Genomic DNA, 15,720 nt, shown 5'->3' with positions numbered 1-15,720 from the left:
GGATTGCAGCTTTAATTGTGCTTAATCACTCCGCTTCAGGTTGAGCAATATCGTGGAGCAAAATAGACTCTGCCTATCAATGGACACTTGATAGAGCTATTGAATATTGAACAGTGAAATTGGATACAAAAGATGACATAACAGAAAACAAATGCTATTCATGGAATTTCAAACAAGGAGGGGAAACCACACCAGTAGAAAAACAACTCCCCTTGGAGATCAGAGCCCTGGCCTCACCCGAGCACAGCCAGCAACGGCCTGTGAGGAATGCAAACTAAAAGCTTTGTTGTTGTTTTTTCGGGTTAAGATTTTAACCGGATTAACAATGCTGTGTGGTTTTTTTCGCCCTCCCTTCAATTGTTTTTCCATCCACAGAGTTCCCTTTGTTAGCGGGCCAAGCTCCGGGTAGGGACGAACAGCCAGGAGGAGAGGAGAGAGAACTCCGGGTGGGAAGAGCATCGTCCTGCTGTCCTACTCTGTCAACAGGAGAGTCGACCCTGGAGAAATAAACAGGCTGGCTGAAGGAGGAACTTTACATGGGCGTGCGCGCACACACACACACACACGCGCACACACACACGCGCACACACACACACACACACACGCACACACGCGCACACACACACACGCGCACACACACGCGCACACACACACACACACACACACACACACACGCGCACACACGCGCACACACACGCGCAGCCGGGCACGGCAGAAACGCACACACACACACAGAAACACACGTTCACACACACACCCTTTGAAATTCTAATAGACCTACATTCATGGCACAACCCTGCAAAAACCCTAACACTCCTTACAGGTCATGAAGTAAACATGCCGGCGCAGGGTTCAAGAGGTCTGCTTGACCCGCCCCGCTCCCACACAGTATGCTCCGCCCTAAAATATCAACATTTAATAATCACTGTTTATTCAACCATAAAACAAGAACAACCAAAAACAGCCTCCAGATAATACAAAGAGCAATTAACTCCGTCTGTATACTGGTCCTGTCCAGCATGAACTGCAGCCTAACCTAACCCAAGCAGCACACATTAGCATGTTGTTGTTGCACTGCTCTGTTGCGGTCAGAGAAAAGAGGAGGGCGACCCCTCTCTCTGGTACATGACAAAGCACTCTGGGCTCAGGTTACCCTGTAGGGACACAGACAGGGCCATGGGGTGAGGTTACACTGGGGGGAGAGAAAGAGCGAGAGGTTAGGCCAGGCCTGGGTCGTGTTCATTCTTTGCTAAACATTTCTTATTGGACAAGCTCAGGTAGTTCCTTCCTGTTTCAGTACTTTTTCTACCGTTTGGTGCCTAATGAAAGCGACCCTGGTTTAAACAGACATGGGGACATTTGACAGACGCTCTTATCCAGAGAAATTAGGGTTAAGTGCCTTACCTCAAGGGCACGTCGACAGATTTTTTCACCTAGTTGGCTTGGGGATTCGAACCAGAGACCTTTCAGTTACAAGCCCAATGCTCTTAGCCGCTAGGCTACCTGCCACTCTGCTGCTGTCCATAGTAACAGTTGGTCTGACTAGTTTCAATGGTGCTGGTTAAGAGCTTGTTGAAGAAGGCTTGTTTGAGTGGTGCTTCACTGCAACTTCAATACGGAGTACTTGATTAAGGGGTGCTTTTCCCATATTAGCATGGTAGCAGACCGTGTGTAGGGGTGGGAGGGAAATGGTCAGGGATGAAGAGCTGAGGGAGAATATGAGCAATGAGAATCACTCTCAAAAGCGCTTTCTCCACTGACCCACACACCCCATGTGGCCATTCCATTCAGCACACCTCTACTCTAGTTAACACTTAGCTAAACTGGTCCCTGTAAACCCCTGCCAGGTTCCTATCCAGTGAAACTGCACGCAACCAGAAATGCCATTGGTGTCTCCAGCCAGACAGCCAATGGCATCTCGCTGACACATACTTTCTATTGTCAGTGGAAAACAGTCCAAAAAGCGCTTCACAACAACCACACATGACAGTGACTGATGCACACAGTAGCTGAATAGCAGCACTGTTAGACAGTAATTGTCCACAGACCTAGCCTGGTTCCAGATCAGTTTGTGTGGTCCTGCCAACTCTTATGGCCCTTGTGACAATTACCATAAGAGACTGCAAGACAGCACAAACAGATCTGGAACCAGGCCAGCACAGACCTACCGTGTGCTATCGATCCTGAAAAGGCCAGCAGGGGCAATGAGGACTCTAGCAGTGCTGAACCCCTGTTACTGTCCTCTTCTCCATTGTAGTCAATGAGGCACAGAACAGTCAATAACCCAATAGTCCCCAAACTGATCCGAGAGCAGTCGTTACTGATCACAGCTAATCCAGTTTGGTCTACTTCACAAGGCCCAAGACGATAGAGTAGATCTCAATTGATCACAAATCAGTCCTTACATACAACCAACCAAACAATCGAAGTAGTAACCAAGTGTGTGTGTTGACTCTTCACTGTACGGGGGAGTGGAGTGGGACGAGACAGGAGGAGCCCCTGGTGCAGCAGCTGTCCCCCCTCCTCCCTCTCCCCAAGCGCCCTCCCCTGCCCTCTGATAGGGTGTGATGCAGGAAGAGACCCCTGTGCCCGCTCCAGCCTCCAGCCAGACAGAGACACCATTGAGGGGACAACCGGGAGGGCTGGATGGGGGAATGCCATCCGAGTGCAGTCACACTGTTGCCATCAGGGCCCCACTGACCCAGAGACAAAGACAGAGAAGAGAGGGGGGCGAAGGGGATAGAGTGTCTGAAAGGGAGATGGATGAACAGTATAGAGAGAAGAGAGGTAAAGGAGGAAGAAGACAAGAGTGACTGAGAAAGAAGATAAGCGGGAGAGAGAAAACTAATAAAATATACTTGAAGCACTTTACCACATTGGGGGTTCCCCCCCCATTGAAGACTGGTTATGGGGTGTGGGGGGGTGAATCAGAGTGACAGGTACAGACGTTAGGGAAGGGGGTAACAGTGGGTGGGGCACGGGGCCCTCAACCACCACATTCCTGGCTATGGCCTTGGTCCTGCCCTCGGCCTGCCCTCCTATCCAGAGAACAGTGGCCTTTGTTGGGCTTGACTATCAAGCTGCCCCCTGGAATATCTGGAGCTCCAGAGCTCCAGTCACAACCTTCTGCCTGATAGATAGGGGCCACAAGGGGCCCAGAGTTTTAGAGATTCCCAACTACCTAATCGTCTGCCCATTCATATGTATTTACATACTGGAGTCTTGACATATCTACTGCTGTACATATGATGTAGTATATCTTGTGTAAATTCATGCAGTGTACATACGTATTTGGATTACTGTCAGTGCTATTTGGCTGTTAATTGGATTCGTGCCGATATGTCTTGATTTCCAGAGTTAAAAAAATAAATAAAAAAAAATATTGTTTACTATGACATTTTACTGCATTGTTAGGAGCTAGTAACATCCGCTACATCTGCTAAACTGTGTACGCGACCAATACACTTTGATTTGATTACTGTACCAACACTGACATACTGGGAAGTTGGCAACAATATCAACCCGTCATACATCATGATGTAGCCTGGCGTCTGGTTTATTAGTGATAAACACAGACCCAGATTAAAACCAAACAATACCAACCCATCATACATCATGATGTAGCCTGGCGTCTGGTTTATTAGTGATAAACACAGACCCAGATTAAAACCAAACAATACCAACCCATCATACGGCATGATGTAGCCTAGCGTCTGGTTTATTATAGTGATAAACACAGACCCAGATTAAAACCAAACAATACCAACCCATCATACAGCATGATGTAGCCTAGCGTCTGGTTTATTATAGTGATAAACACAGACCCAGATTAAAACCAAACAATACCAACCCATCATACGGCATGATGTAGCCTAGCGTCTGGTTTATTAGTGATAAACACAGACCCAGATTAAAACCACTCCTGTACTTAGTGTTTATAATGGAGAATCTTCTTTGAAAGCTATTTAAAGTAGTCCAGGCGTGGGCTTAATCTCTGTGCAACCGCCCTCGACTGTTCTAACATACTAACTAACGTCTATTACATAGTCTAACTGTGGCACCTCTCATAATAAACAACCAAATGATGTAATAGTGACAGTGAACATTCCAGAAGGATAAGCGCACCAGCTGGTTGGGGAGTTCCACCGGGCTATAATCCTAATCAAAGAATGTTCTGGAAGGGGAAGAGAGAAGAAGAATGGAACATTATGCCGCCATTGAGGACAGTGATTAATGACAAGCTCCAGTACTGTAGCTAGAAATGAGGCCAGACAGCTGGAGGAGCTGGCTGGTGTTTAACAACCGTGAGACGGCAGCGCCTCGGAGTAGGACTGCTGCCGATCTAGGATCAGTTTCACCTTTTAGATAGATCTTAATGAATATGATTACATAGACAGGCCAGACCTGGATCCTCGATCAGCGTTCCTACTTTGAGAAACTATGTGAATATGGGCCCAGCAACATGATATTCAATATATTCTTTATCATTGCTAACTACATAGTAGCTTCTTCCTGCACTTGGGGGCTAATTCTATTGCAATTGAAAAAGGTAGCTAATGCACCCGAAGAGCCTTTAAGAGCACAGATGGCTACGCATGGTCCTCAAGGGTAGATAAATGGCACACTTAAGCACATCCATATACTCGACATATCTGATGGCTTGAGAGTTAAAGCTAGAATCCTTAATTGGGCTACAATCATTTTTGGTCTTATAAATTAATGATACATACCTATTAACTTAGTTCCACTGTCATAACCCATCAGCACCCAAAATATCCGCTTGTTTTACTCCAATGTTTATTAATTAAGTAAATGTAAACAAACACGGTATAGCCTCAAAACATGGTTAAAACTATCATTTTGATATCATGGCTGGTCGGTCTATGAATGAGACTGGTTCTATTTCTTTAGGTCCATTCCTTAACAAAACAGAGGCAGGTGGAGGCTTTATTGTTTCAAACAAATAGTTCAACTTTAAGCAAGGCAGGCCTTGGGCTTTTTGGGATGCCTGCCACAGTAGCATTTGGAGCAAAAGAGAGAACCGTCAATTGAACATATAGGACGGTGTTGTTCCTAGGATACCAGCGCCAGCGACTGACTAGCAGGCGAAAGGTGACGCTGAAGTCATTTGTAAGTGTGAAATGGGCCCTGGCTCGTGTGCCAACGAGGGCTAATGTGGCACAGCGTGTGTCCTGCTGGACCGTCAGACTCAACGAGCTGGAACAGCGGAGTCCAGTCCTTTTGGAACGACAACAGGAGCCACTGACCACATAGCCACTGCTAACCATAAACTCTTGCATTGGTCGTAATAGTAGAAACTGACAGTGTTTGGTTGGTCAGGGATTTAGCCATGGTGCTAGTCTTGCGGGGGAAATTAGAGGTCTATTATATAGCTGTTCAAGTCCAGCTTTGAACAGATATTCCCACATTGAGCCAGGTGGGGTGGTGAATGGTTCAGGGGGTGTGTTACGATGTCAGCAGCTCAACAAGGAGTACCACAGATTGGCCTAGTAAATCAACTGACTCACCCAGGCATGAGCCAAGAACAAGAGATACACACAAAGAAGACCGAAAACAAACTTGGCACTAGAATCGGATATGCACTACAGTAAACCAGGAAATTAACTTGAAGGGTTTAATCGGTCTTGGTAAGTGTAGCGAACCAACGTAACACCACGAGACGAATCATAACCCACTGACTGACTGGGTTACATAACTGATTACAGAGGTTACTGGGGCTGTTTGTGTAGGAATTTGTGACCAGAGCCCAGCTGTCCCAACTACATATATAAACACACACAGCTGCTACCTTTGAGAGGAAAGACTAAGCCAGGCACGCTGGCTTGTGTTCAGTGTGTGTCAAACATGTCAGGGCAGAGTCCCGGGCCACCACCCCTCGTGCTGCTGGCACTGCCACCAACACAGGGTTACAGTGTCTGTCAGCTGCAGCAGTCTGCCTAACAACAACACAGTCAGACAGTCACCTTCGCTGACAACAACCACCTCTCACTCCATTATATTTAACACTGCAGGCCTATGCTGCCTAGAGACAAGTGAAAGCATGTGGGTTGGTACAATATGAAAACAAAAATCAAGGCCAAGTTTACATTCTTTTAAATGTTTTTGACATTTAGCAGACACTTACTGTAGTGAGTACATACAAGTCTCGTAAAAGTAGATAATTACTGTTTTAAGGAAATAAGGCTGCAATCTACAAAGGCAATTGACCGCTGAAAACATTGCCTTTCAAAGTAAATGCATCATAATGGCTGAGACTCCGTTTCTGCAGGGGAGCGATGTCACTCACTATTGACACTATGGTAAACCCTAACCAACTCACCAACCTCATCAAAAGCCACTTTCCTCATTTCCCCATCTAGTCATTACCAGATGGATTGTGATTCCCTTCCTTCCCACTTCCCAGTGCTCCAAGGGCCAGAATAGGTCATACTGCCTCTGCCTAGACGATACTCCGGGAGGTGGTATCTGCATGAGGTCTAAAAGGCACACGCCCTGTGGTTATCTCTGAGGCTATTATGTCTGAGCGGCCGGGCTAATGGGTTAAGCAAGTGTCGTAGTGGAGAGTCAACCATTACCCCTCTGGTCCAGTGCTCTCTCCCTCTCTATCCCTGGTTCAAAACAAGAGCATATGTGTTAGCTTCTCCATCCATTTAAAGTTATGTTTTTCTCTCCTACACTCAAGACAGCAGGTGCCTCACAAAATATCCCTTTCCCTCAGTCCCCCTTTCTTCTTTCGGACATTGTGTGTGCTTATTAAGGGTTGAGGTGAGGTAAGATTGTTTTACGGTCTTGACCTGAATAATGATACAATTGTAAACCATCGTTTCTCTTAAGAGTTTCAAAGGGAGAGACGGACAAAAGAGTAGCGTATTAAAGTCTGTTGATTTATGAAAGGAAACATCTGGATGATCGTGTCCTGAACCCTTCGCTCCCATGACTGAGTCAGTTGTCAGTATTAGCCTGGAACTATCCCTTACTCCAATTGTTGTTAGCATTAGCTTAGAACTCTCTGCTTAAAATCAAACTTGTGGAATGCAATTGATTTACTCTGTTTTTCTATGTTTGGTATTAGCAAAAGCATGGAGCTAACAGCGATTACGCATTTGTAGCATAGCATTGGCACATCTCACTTTGCACATGTTTTTAGCATTATAATAGCCTAGCTCCCTCAGTGACTGGTGTGGTTGTTAGCAGTATAAGCCTAGCATAGCTCCCTCAGTGGCTTTGGGTGTGTTAGCATTTAGCACTGGGCCCAGCAAAAGCAATTTTGGCAGAGGTGGGATGGAGAAAGAGGGAGAGAGAGGGTGCCGGGGGCGTGTGACCTGCAGCTCCAGCTGCACTGACTCATCCCCGGCTGGGAACAGCCTCTCCGTTTGTTCCTCAGCTTCTCTCCAAGCCCAGAGAGAGAGAGACAGAGGAGAGAGGGGAGAGAGAGAGGGGGAAAGAACCCAAGAGAGACAGGACAGAACCAGAGAGGAGACGGGAGTGAGCATGGAGGAGGAGGGAGGGAGAGGAGTGGACAGGGGAGAAGAGGTCAGGGTATCGATGATGTCATAACAAATAACAAGATGGCTTGGTGACACTAACAAAGAACGGGGTTACATATTTTCAGGCCGGCCAGTCTGCAGACAGTGACTGCTTTTCTTCCAGACTAGGTCACGTGGAGGTGACGTACGACCAAACCCTTCTCATATGGACTACAGCCATATGAGATTTATGGACTACAGCCATAAAGAAACAATGAGTAGTCAGTAGTCCAAGGGGAAAAGACCAACCCAGAGAGGTACAGTTGATGGCGGAAGTTTACATACACCTTAGCCAAATGCATTTAAAGTCACTTTTTCACAATTCCTGACATTTAATCCTAGTAAAAATTCCCTGTCTTAGGTCAGTTAGGATCACCACCTTATTTTAAGAACATAAAAAGTCAGAATAGTAGAGAATAATGATTGATTTCAGCTTTTATTTCTTTCATCACATTCCCAGTGGGTCAGAAGTTTACATACACTCAATTAGTATTTGGTAGCATTGCCTTTAAATTGATTAACTTGGGTCAAACGTGTCAGGTAGCCTTCCACAAGCTTCCCACAATAAGTTGGGTGAATTTTGGCCCATTCCTCCTGACAGAGCTCGTGTTGGCTTGTAGGCCTCCTTGCTTGCACACGATTTTTCAGTTCTGCCCACAAATTCTCTATAAGGTTGAAGTCAGGGCTTTGTGATGGCCACTCCAATACCTTGACTTTGTTGTCCTTATGCCACAACTTTGGAAGTATATGCTTGGGGTCATTGTCCATTTGGAAGACCCATTTGCGGCCAAGCTTTAACTTCCTGACTGATGTCTTGAGATGTTGCTTCAATATATCCACATAATTTTCAGTCCTCATGAAGCCATCTATTTTGTGAAGTGCAGCAAAGCACCCCCACAACATGATGCTGCCACTCCCGTGGTTCACGGTTGGGATAGAGTTCTTGGGCTTGCAAGCCTCCCCCTTGTAAGCCGAAGAATCCCCCCCTCACATAACAAAACAAATGGTCATTATGGCCAAACCGTTCTATTTTTGTTTTATGAGACCAGAGGACAAAAAGTACGATCTTTGTCCCCATGTGCAGTTGAAAACCGTAGTCTGGCTTTTTTATGGCGGTTTTGGAGCAGTGGCTTCTTCCTTGCTGAGCGGCCTTTCAGGTTATGTTGATATAGGACTTGTTTTACTGTGGATATAGATACTTTTGTACCTGTTTCCTCCAGCATCTTCCATAAGGTACTTTGTTATTGTTCTGGGGTTGATTTGCACTTTTCACACCAAAGTACGTTAATCTCTAGGAGACAGAACACGTCTCCTTCCTGAGCGGTATGACGGCTGTGTGGTCCCATGGTGTTTATACTTGCGTACTATTGTTTGTACATATGAACGTGGTACCTTCAGACGTTTGGAAATTGCTCCCAAGGATGAACCAGACTTGTGGAGGTCTACAATTTATTTTATGAGATCTTAGCTGATTTCTTTTGATTTTCCCATGATGGCAAGCAAATAAGCACTGAGTTTGAAGGTAGGCCTTGAAATACATCCACAGGTACATCTCCAATTGACTCAAATTATGTCATTTAGCCTATCAGGAGCTTCTAAAGCCATGACATAATTTTCTGGAATTTTCCAAGCTGTTTAAAGGCACAGTTAAATTAGTGTATGTAAACTTCTGACCCCCTGTAATAGTGAATAAGTGAAATAATCTATGTACAATTGTTGGAAAAAATTACTTGTGTCATACACAAAGCAGATGTCCTAACCGACTTGCCAAAACTATAGTTTGTTAACAAGAAATTTGTGGAGTGGTTGAAAAACGAGTTTTAATGACTCCAACGTAAGTGTATGTAAACCTCCGACTTCAACTACATCTCTCTAGCCCTGACTAACAGTAGCAGCCTCGGTTCCAGCCATGTGTTGTGGTGAATAGAGGAGTCTTGTGGGAGAGAGGCAGCTAGGAGGAAGAGAGCAGGGAGCTAGTTGAGGCATTAGGTGCGGTAACCCGAGAACCAAGCGTTCTTCAGCTGCCACCCCCCATTCGACAGCAACCTCCTCTCAGCTCTGCCTGTAAACCAAACTACTAACTTGTTCCTCTCTTCCTCCCGCTCTCCATCTTGCTCCCTCTACCTTGAACAAACAGGTCTGTTTGTTCTCAAGTCAGGTTCCGCTCGAGCACCAGGATAGAACAATGAGGAAAACCCACAGAACACGTCCACAGTGTACGCGCATCATTGGCCCTTCTTATTAAAAACCACACAGCGATACTTTGCAGTCATCTCTCACACGTTGGTTGGTTTGCCTTTGATTACGCTTTGCTTTTCCAGACTGTGAACGCATGAACTGTGCTTTGAAAGGTCCCACAAACAAAGACGGTGCAAACGCAGGTCATTTCAACAGAAAAACCCTCGTTGAGATCTTATTTTCCCAGCAAGCATGTGTTCTAATCAAGTGCGTTTCAGAGCATATGTAGCCTAGATTCTATGGGGCATGCTGGGTAGTGGAGCATTTGTTGTTTTTCTTATAGAGCTGCTCATGCAGGCAGGCAGGCCGCAGGACTGCGTTTGTGCAACAGTGCTGGGAAAAGGGAGAGACAGTGGGAGGAGCCATTCTGGAACCTTTCCTGTTCCATGTTCATGACAGATGCGAGACTCATTCAGTTGCAATACCATTGGCTCTGGCAGTCATCATAATGCTGTCCTCTTTAAAAGCTCAGTGTTGCAACAGGTATACAAGTCAAGCTTTCCAGTAATGACTTGGGAGAAGCCAATTAAAAACACAGACCTGCTGGAAATAGCATTATAAGAGCTAGATGTGAAAGCACTAGTGAGAATCAACCCCCACCATATATAAGGATAAACTTAAAAATGTTTTTATTGTGAAATAGCTCTCTGCTTACTCAAAAATGTCCTGAAACCAACCACACATTCTGAATGACGCTGCAGTCCAACATTAGGGCTTATAAACAAATACAATCGCGTACACCGTTGTGGTACGCCAAGCCAATCAGCAAGGACCCCAAGGCCGTCCCAAACAATGCCCGTTATTAAAGTAGAGTATTAGAAAGCGTCAGAGGTTTTGGCGCTCGCGGGCCTTGGTGATGAGGTCTGGAGAGAGAGGGAGGTTGGGGGCACAAAAGCCTCTCTATGCTTAGCCCAGCAGCTTGCATAAAATCAGTCTTTGTTTTCTGGGCATGTCTAAGATTCTTGCTGCTAAACAGCTATTTTTACATCCTCATAGGCCACAAGAGATAATATGGCGGTCAGCGAAGGCCAGTTGACGTTCGAGCAGTGTGTATGCCCTTTGGCTGAGTGTCTGTCCAGGCGTCATCCCCCTCCCCGCTGGAGGGAAAGGGGACTTCCATCTGCAGGCAGGCAGGCCTGAGGTCCAGCTGCCTGGAGACTGGTGGTCAGTGGTCAGTCCCTTCTCCTGTTATTCACTGCCATCAACATGTGACCTGGGATCAGCTTTGCCTGCCAGCAACTGTCACTTTAATCACTAGCAACAACATAACAGGTCCTGGATCTGCTTATAAAGGCAAATTGTGCACACAAAGACATGAGTATGGCACCTCTAGAGGTTTGGGGAAACAAAACAGAGTGATGATACTGGTGCTGATAGATAGAACAGTGTTATCACAGTTTTCTACTAGAGAAGGTAACTGTCAGCGTGTCAAAAGGCCATTGACAAACCACCCAACTGCCACAATGTGGGTTTATTCAAGGTTCCTCTGAAGTGAGAAAAGGCCTCCCTTGTTTCTGTTCTAATCAGTGGGAATCGGTATGTGTCCTAACAATCCTCCCTGGCCAGACAGGAACCCAGGGAGAGAGAAGAGAGACAGAGGTACAGGCCAGCCACCCCTGCAGACACACACACAGAGCCAGAGAATAAGAGAGAGGGAACGAGAAAGAGCCACTCGGGGGCAGGAAATGAGGGCTGGGAGCTGGAGGAGCGATGGCAGTTTGAGACCGAGGAGCAATGGCAGTTTTCCCCGTGAGTGAGCGGGAGCGAGACCGAACAGAGAGAAAATGGTCTCTGTGATAGTCAGCATCTGGCTCTGTCCAACCTGGCACAGTCGTTAGGGGAATTCAAAACCCATCTAAACCGCTGGTACAGTTCATGTCAAACAGACATAGGAGCCCAATATAAAATAATTCAACAGAAAAGGTGTCAAGTGTTTCAGTTCACAGCTATTGTAAAGCTATTGGTTTTCAATCAGTAATAAAATACTGAGCTAACACCTCAACAAGCATGAGTGGATGTAATAGTACTCCCTCCAACAACTGAATAGAACAAACATCTGGATCTATTTGTTCAGTAAAAGTAGTGTATGGCTGCCTGGGTCTCCTTACGCCAGCCTCTCACATGTCGCCCAAAGTGAACGAGACAGACCCTGTCAAATACAAAGCAGCAGGAGCAGAACAGAAGCTCCTGTTACATTGAGAGAGATCAAGCCAAAAAGGAGACCGCAAAACACCTCGACCCCGCTGTGACCCCGTTCTTCCACCCCAAACGCCTTCCACCACAGATGAGTGGGAGTTACAGCCCATGCTGCTCCACTAACACACACTCCACAGGTGAGTTTCAACACCCTGACCTTGACTACCTGGAATTTTGACCTTTGACCCTAGATATCATTTATTTTACCTACTCTTTCATTTGATATTACCTCCCCTGGCTGACACACTGTCCAAACAAACACAGGAAACCGAGCGTTCCCTTTACTGTACCTTACGAGTGCTGCGCGCAGGGTTTTGAAGAGTCTCCTTGAGCGTCTGGTTAAATTGTGAGTGTGTTGTTGTCTGCTCTCCTGTCTTTATGGAGAGGTGGTGTGTTGCGCGGGGCTGCAGTGTGACCTCTCCCTCCTCTGACTTCCTGTGTAGTGTAATCAGGTGGTCCCAGACCTCCTTAACTGCCAGCAGCACACAGCAGAAAGCAGCAGCCACTAGCCACCAGCCCACCACTAAATCAGAGGGGAGGGCCATACAGGCAGGGGTGGAGTGTGTGTGTTACATTTTTTTAAATGCACCCCAATACACACATATATTTGGAAAGATAGTGAAACGATTACCTAAGAGCATCTCTGAAAAGCAAACACACACGTTCCCATTCCACTAAAAAAGTTGATTGTGTTTTATTTCACTGACATTGATGGATAACTGACTTCAGCAGTCATGAGGAGAGTCTTCCTCTAATATTGGCACTCTTTTCCTCCTCTTTGAGAATGAGGATATGGTCATCGTTTCACACACACACACACACACACACACACTGAACTTATCAGAACCAAAACATTTTCAAAATTCCCCTCAGCACTAACAGTAACTAAAAGACAAACTGAAAGACAAAAACCTTGCTTCCGGCCAGTAACCAAAATATCGCTGGTAGGAATCTGCCGTTCTGCTCTTGAGCAAGGCAGTTAACCCCCATCATCAACTGCTCCCCGGGCGATTCAGAAGGGTTGAGTTAGACATTTCGGTTGAACGCATTCAGTTGTGCAACTGACTAGGTATCCCCTTCCCTTTTCAGTAAGACGTGTTTACATGCTGTGCAAGCAGAAAAATGTCCCTAATAACCCTGTTGTGGACAGATCTGACATCAGGCTACATCATGGGACTTGAATAAATGCAGAAAATTGACAAAATAAAAACACACTACAGTGACCGTGTTATTTTTGCAAAATAATATTTGATTCGCAGTTCAGACATAACGTTTGTACATGACAGTTAGAGATGTACCCTGTTATGACTTACACCAAATAGGTTGTCTTCTCACACTAATCAAACCCTTCAATTCAATAAACAGCTTATGAAGCACTAAGCCTATACTATTGATCACATATTGCCAACAAATAATCTTGAACTAAAAACACCACAAATATTTTGGAATTCCTCTACATACTTGACAATGGTTAACCAATATCCAAAAACGGGATAAGTTTTTTCTGCAAACCCACACATGTTCTCTTTGTTGTGGCACCAATGTGAGGGGTTATGGTGGAGTAAACAGTGTCGCTGTGGTGTGTGTGGTGCAGAAATAATCACGAACCTGGGGAGCTGTGTTCACATTTCCCTAAAAAAGGGGAACCGGCCCTCGTAATTCAAGTGAACCGAACTCAGGCCACCTCTCAAAATGGAGTGCTCACGCCGCACAACAAATTAAGCTAGCAATGTGCTGGCAGACACAGAGTCCACAAAAATTGGCTGAAATTGACCAAGTGTGAATACTTGAAGTTCTTCCGCTTGTGTAACAGTATAACTTTAGACCGTCCCCTCGCCCATACCCGGGCGCGAACCAGGGACCCTCTGCACACGTCAACAACAGTCACCCACGAAGCATCGTTACCCATCGCTCCACAAGAGCAAGGGGAACCACTACTTCAAGGTCTCAGAGCAAGTGACGTCACCGATTGAAACGCTATTTAGCGCGCACCACCGCTAACTAGCTAGCCGTTACACTTGCATTACCGGTGCTGGCACATACACAGATCAAATAGACAGCTGGAACGCAGAAAAAGCCGTTTCCATATCCTAATCATTCAAAAGATTGTAACACCTAGTTTTGAGCGTCGACTAGGACCTTATCTGCTTGTCTTAATTGGGCTAAATGTGTATACGTGACTAAATGCCATAATCAGTTTGATATCGAAATATTAATGTGCATGTAAACATGCTCAGTGTCACTTCTTGAGACTTTTACCGATTTCCTGAATCCTGGGCCAGCTAAGAGTCTTACTCCCTGTGCTCGGTTAGTTTCATCCTGGGCTTGGTTGGTCGGGCTGCCACAATTACTGTATAATCGCGTAATGAACAACGGACTGAAGAGGGCAGGGCATTCACGCAGTTCAGTCCATTTCCACAGAAACATGACCTGGTTTGCCTATGCAACACGCAACCTGGTTTGCCTATGCAATGCAACCCCCCCCCCCCCCCCCCCACCCCCACACACACACACACACGAGGAGAGGAGGAAATGTGCACCAAAAACAAATTATACTATTTAAATTGTTGTTAGTGAGTGCGGGTCATTCCATTAACCTTCACAGGCCTCATCACAACCACAAAACATCTCAGCACTACCAGTAACAAAAAGACCTAAACTGAAAGACAAAGACTTTTGCTTCTCAGTAAGACAGCCACATTCCTTGCAGACAAAGAAGCAGGATTTTATTCTTTTTCCAGACAGTATCACATCTTGAGACTTCAACCAATCTCCTGAATCCTGAGCCAGTGAAGTCTTCCTTCCTGTGCAGTTTATGGTCCTGTTCCTGCACGGTCAATAAAAGAGGTTGGAGACGGCACGGTCTGCGTGGTTGGTTTCCTCCCGGGCCTGGTCGCCAAACACTCCACATTTACAGAGCACAGCCCCCTCTTACACTGAACAAAAATATAAACCCAAAATGTAAAGTGCTGGTCCCATGTTTCATGAGCTGAAATAAAAGATCCCAGAAATGCCTAATACATACAAAGAGCTTATTTCTCTAAAATGTTTGTTTATATCCCTGTTAGTGTGCATTTCTCCTTTGCCAATATAATCCATCCACATGACAGGTGTGGCATATCAAGACGCTGATTAAACAGCATGATCATTACACAGGTGCACCTTGTGCTGGGGACAATAAAAAGGCCACTAAAATGTGCAGTTGTGTCACAATGCAATGCCACAGATGTCTCAAGTTGAGGGAGCGTGCAATTGGCATGATGACTGCAGGAATGTCCACCAGAGCTTGGTGCCAGGTGGATGTATTATCTTGACAAAAAGGATAAAATGCTCACTAACAGGGATGTAAACATATATGTGGAACACTTCTGGGATCTTTTATTTCAGTCACGTAACATGAGAACAACACTTTACATGTTGTTTATATATTTCTTCAGTGTATTTGCACATTGTTACAACACTGTATATACCCATATGACATTTGAAACTTGAGTAATGTTTAGGGTTCATTTCTTACTGTTTATTACCGATTTCACTTGCTTTGGCAATGTGAACATAGGTTTCCCATGACAAAGAGAGAGCAAGAGAGAGAGACCGTGAGACTACTTTATGCTGCAGCTCTTTGCTATTCACGAGAGTGGTGAGCGTAGCTTCTTGTTGTTGGCCAATCATAAGTCATCAAAGTGGCAATAGGGTACAGTCAGAGCCTCCATGTGGGGCAAAAACTAGGAGATAAAAT

The 15,720-nt window shown here is 45.6% G+C and overlaps 1 protein-coding gene across 48 annotated transcripts in view; it reads right to left on the bottom strand.

The window, feature by feature from the left end:
- The window catches only part of LOC110534539 (GRB2-associated-binding protein 1), a 72,075-nt gene that overhangs the window by 23,147 nt on the left and 33,208 nt on the right, over positions 1-15,720 (bottom strand). For 12 of the 48 annotated variants that reach the window (XM_021619428.3, XM_021619429.3, XM_021619431.3 and 9 more), the window contains exon 1: positions 12,272-12,672. The exons of 28 other annotated variants lie outside the window; for them this stretch is intronic. In XM_021619428.3, the coding sequence (XP_021475103.3) occupies positions 12,272-12,526 (255 nt within the window). In that variant the 5' untranslated portion in view covers positions 12,527-12,672. Of the gene's footprint in view, positions 1-2,168; positions 2,621-12,271; positions 12,703-15,720 lie in introns of those variants that run through there. 8 more of the 48 variants (XM_090187659.1, XM_090187664.1, XM_090187666.1 and 5 more) reach the window with 3 other exon arrangements.

The sequence above is a fragment of the Oncorhynchus mykiss genome, chromosome 10 (genome assembly GCF_057628025.1).
Source record: "Oncorhynchus mykiss isolate SJ-2025 chromosome 10, ASM5762802v1, whole genome shotgun sequence".
Classification (NCBI taxonomy): Eukaryota; Metazoa; Chordata; class Actinopteri; order Salmoniformes; family Salmonidae; genus Oncorhynchus; species Oncorhynchus mykiss.
The sequence above is the reverse complement of the archived record's forward strand: the minus strand, read 5'-3'. Positions and strand labels throughout refer to the sequence as shown.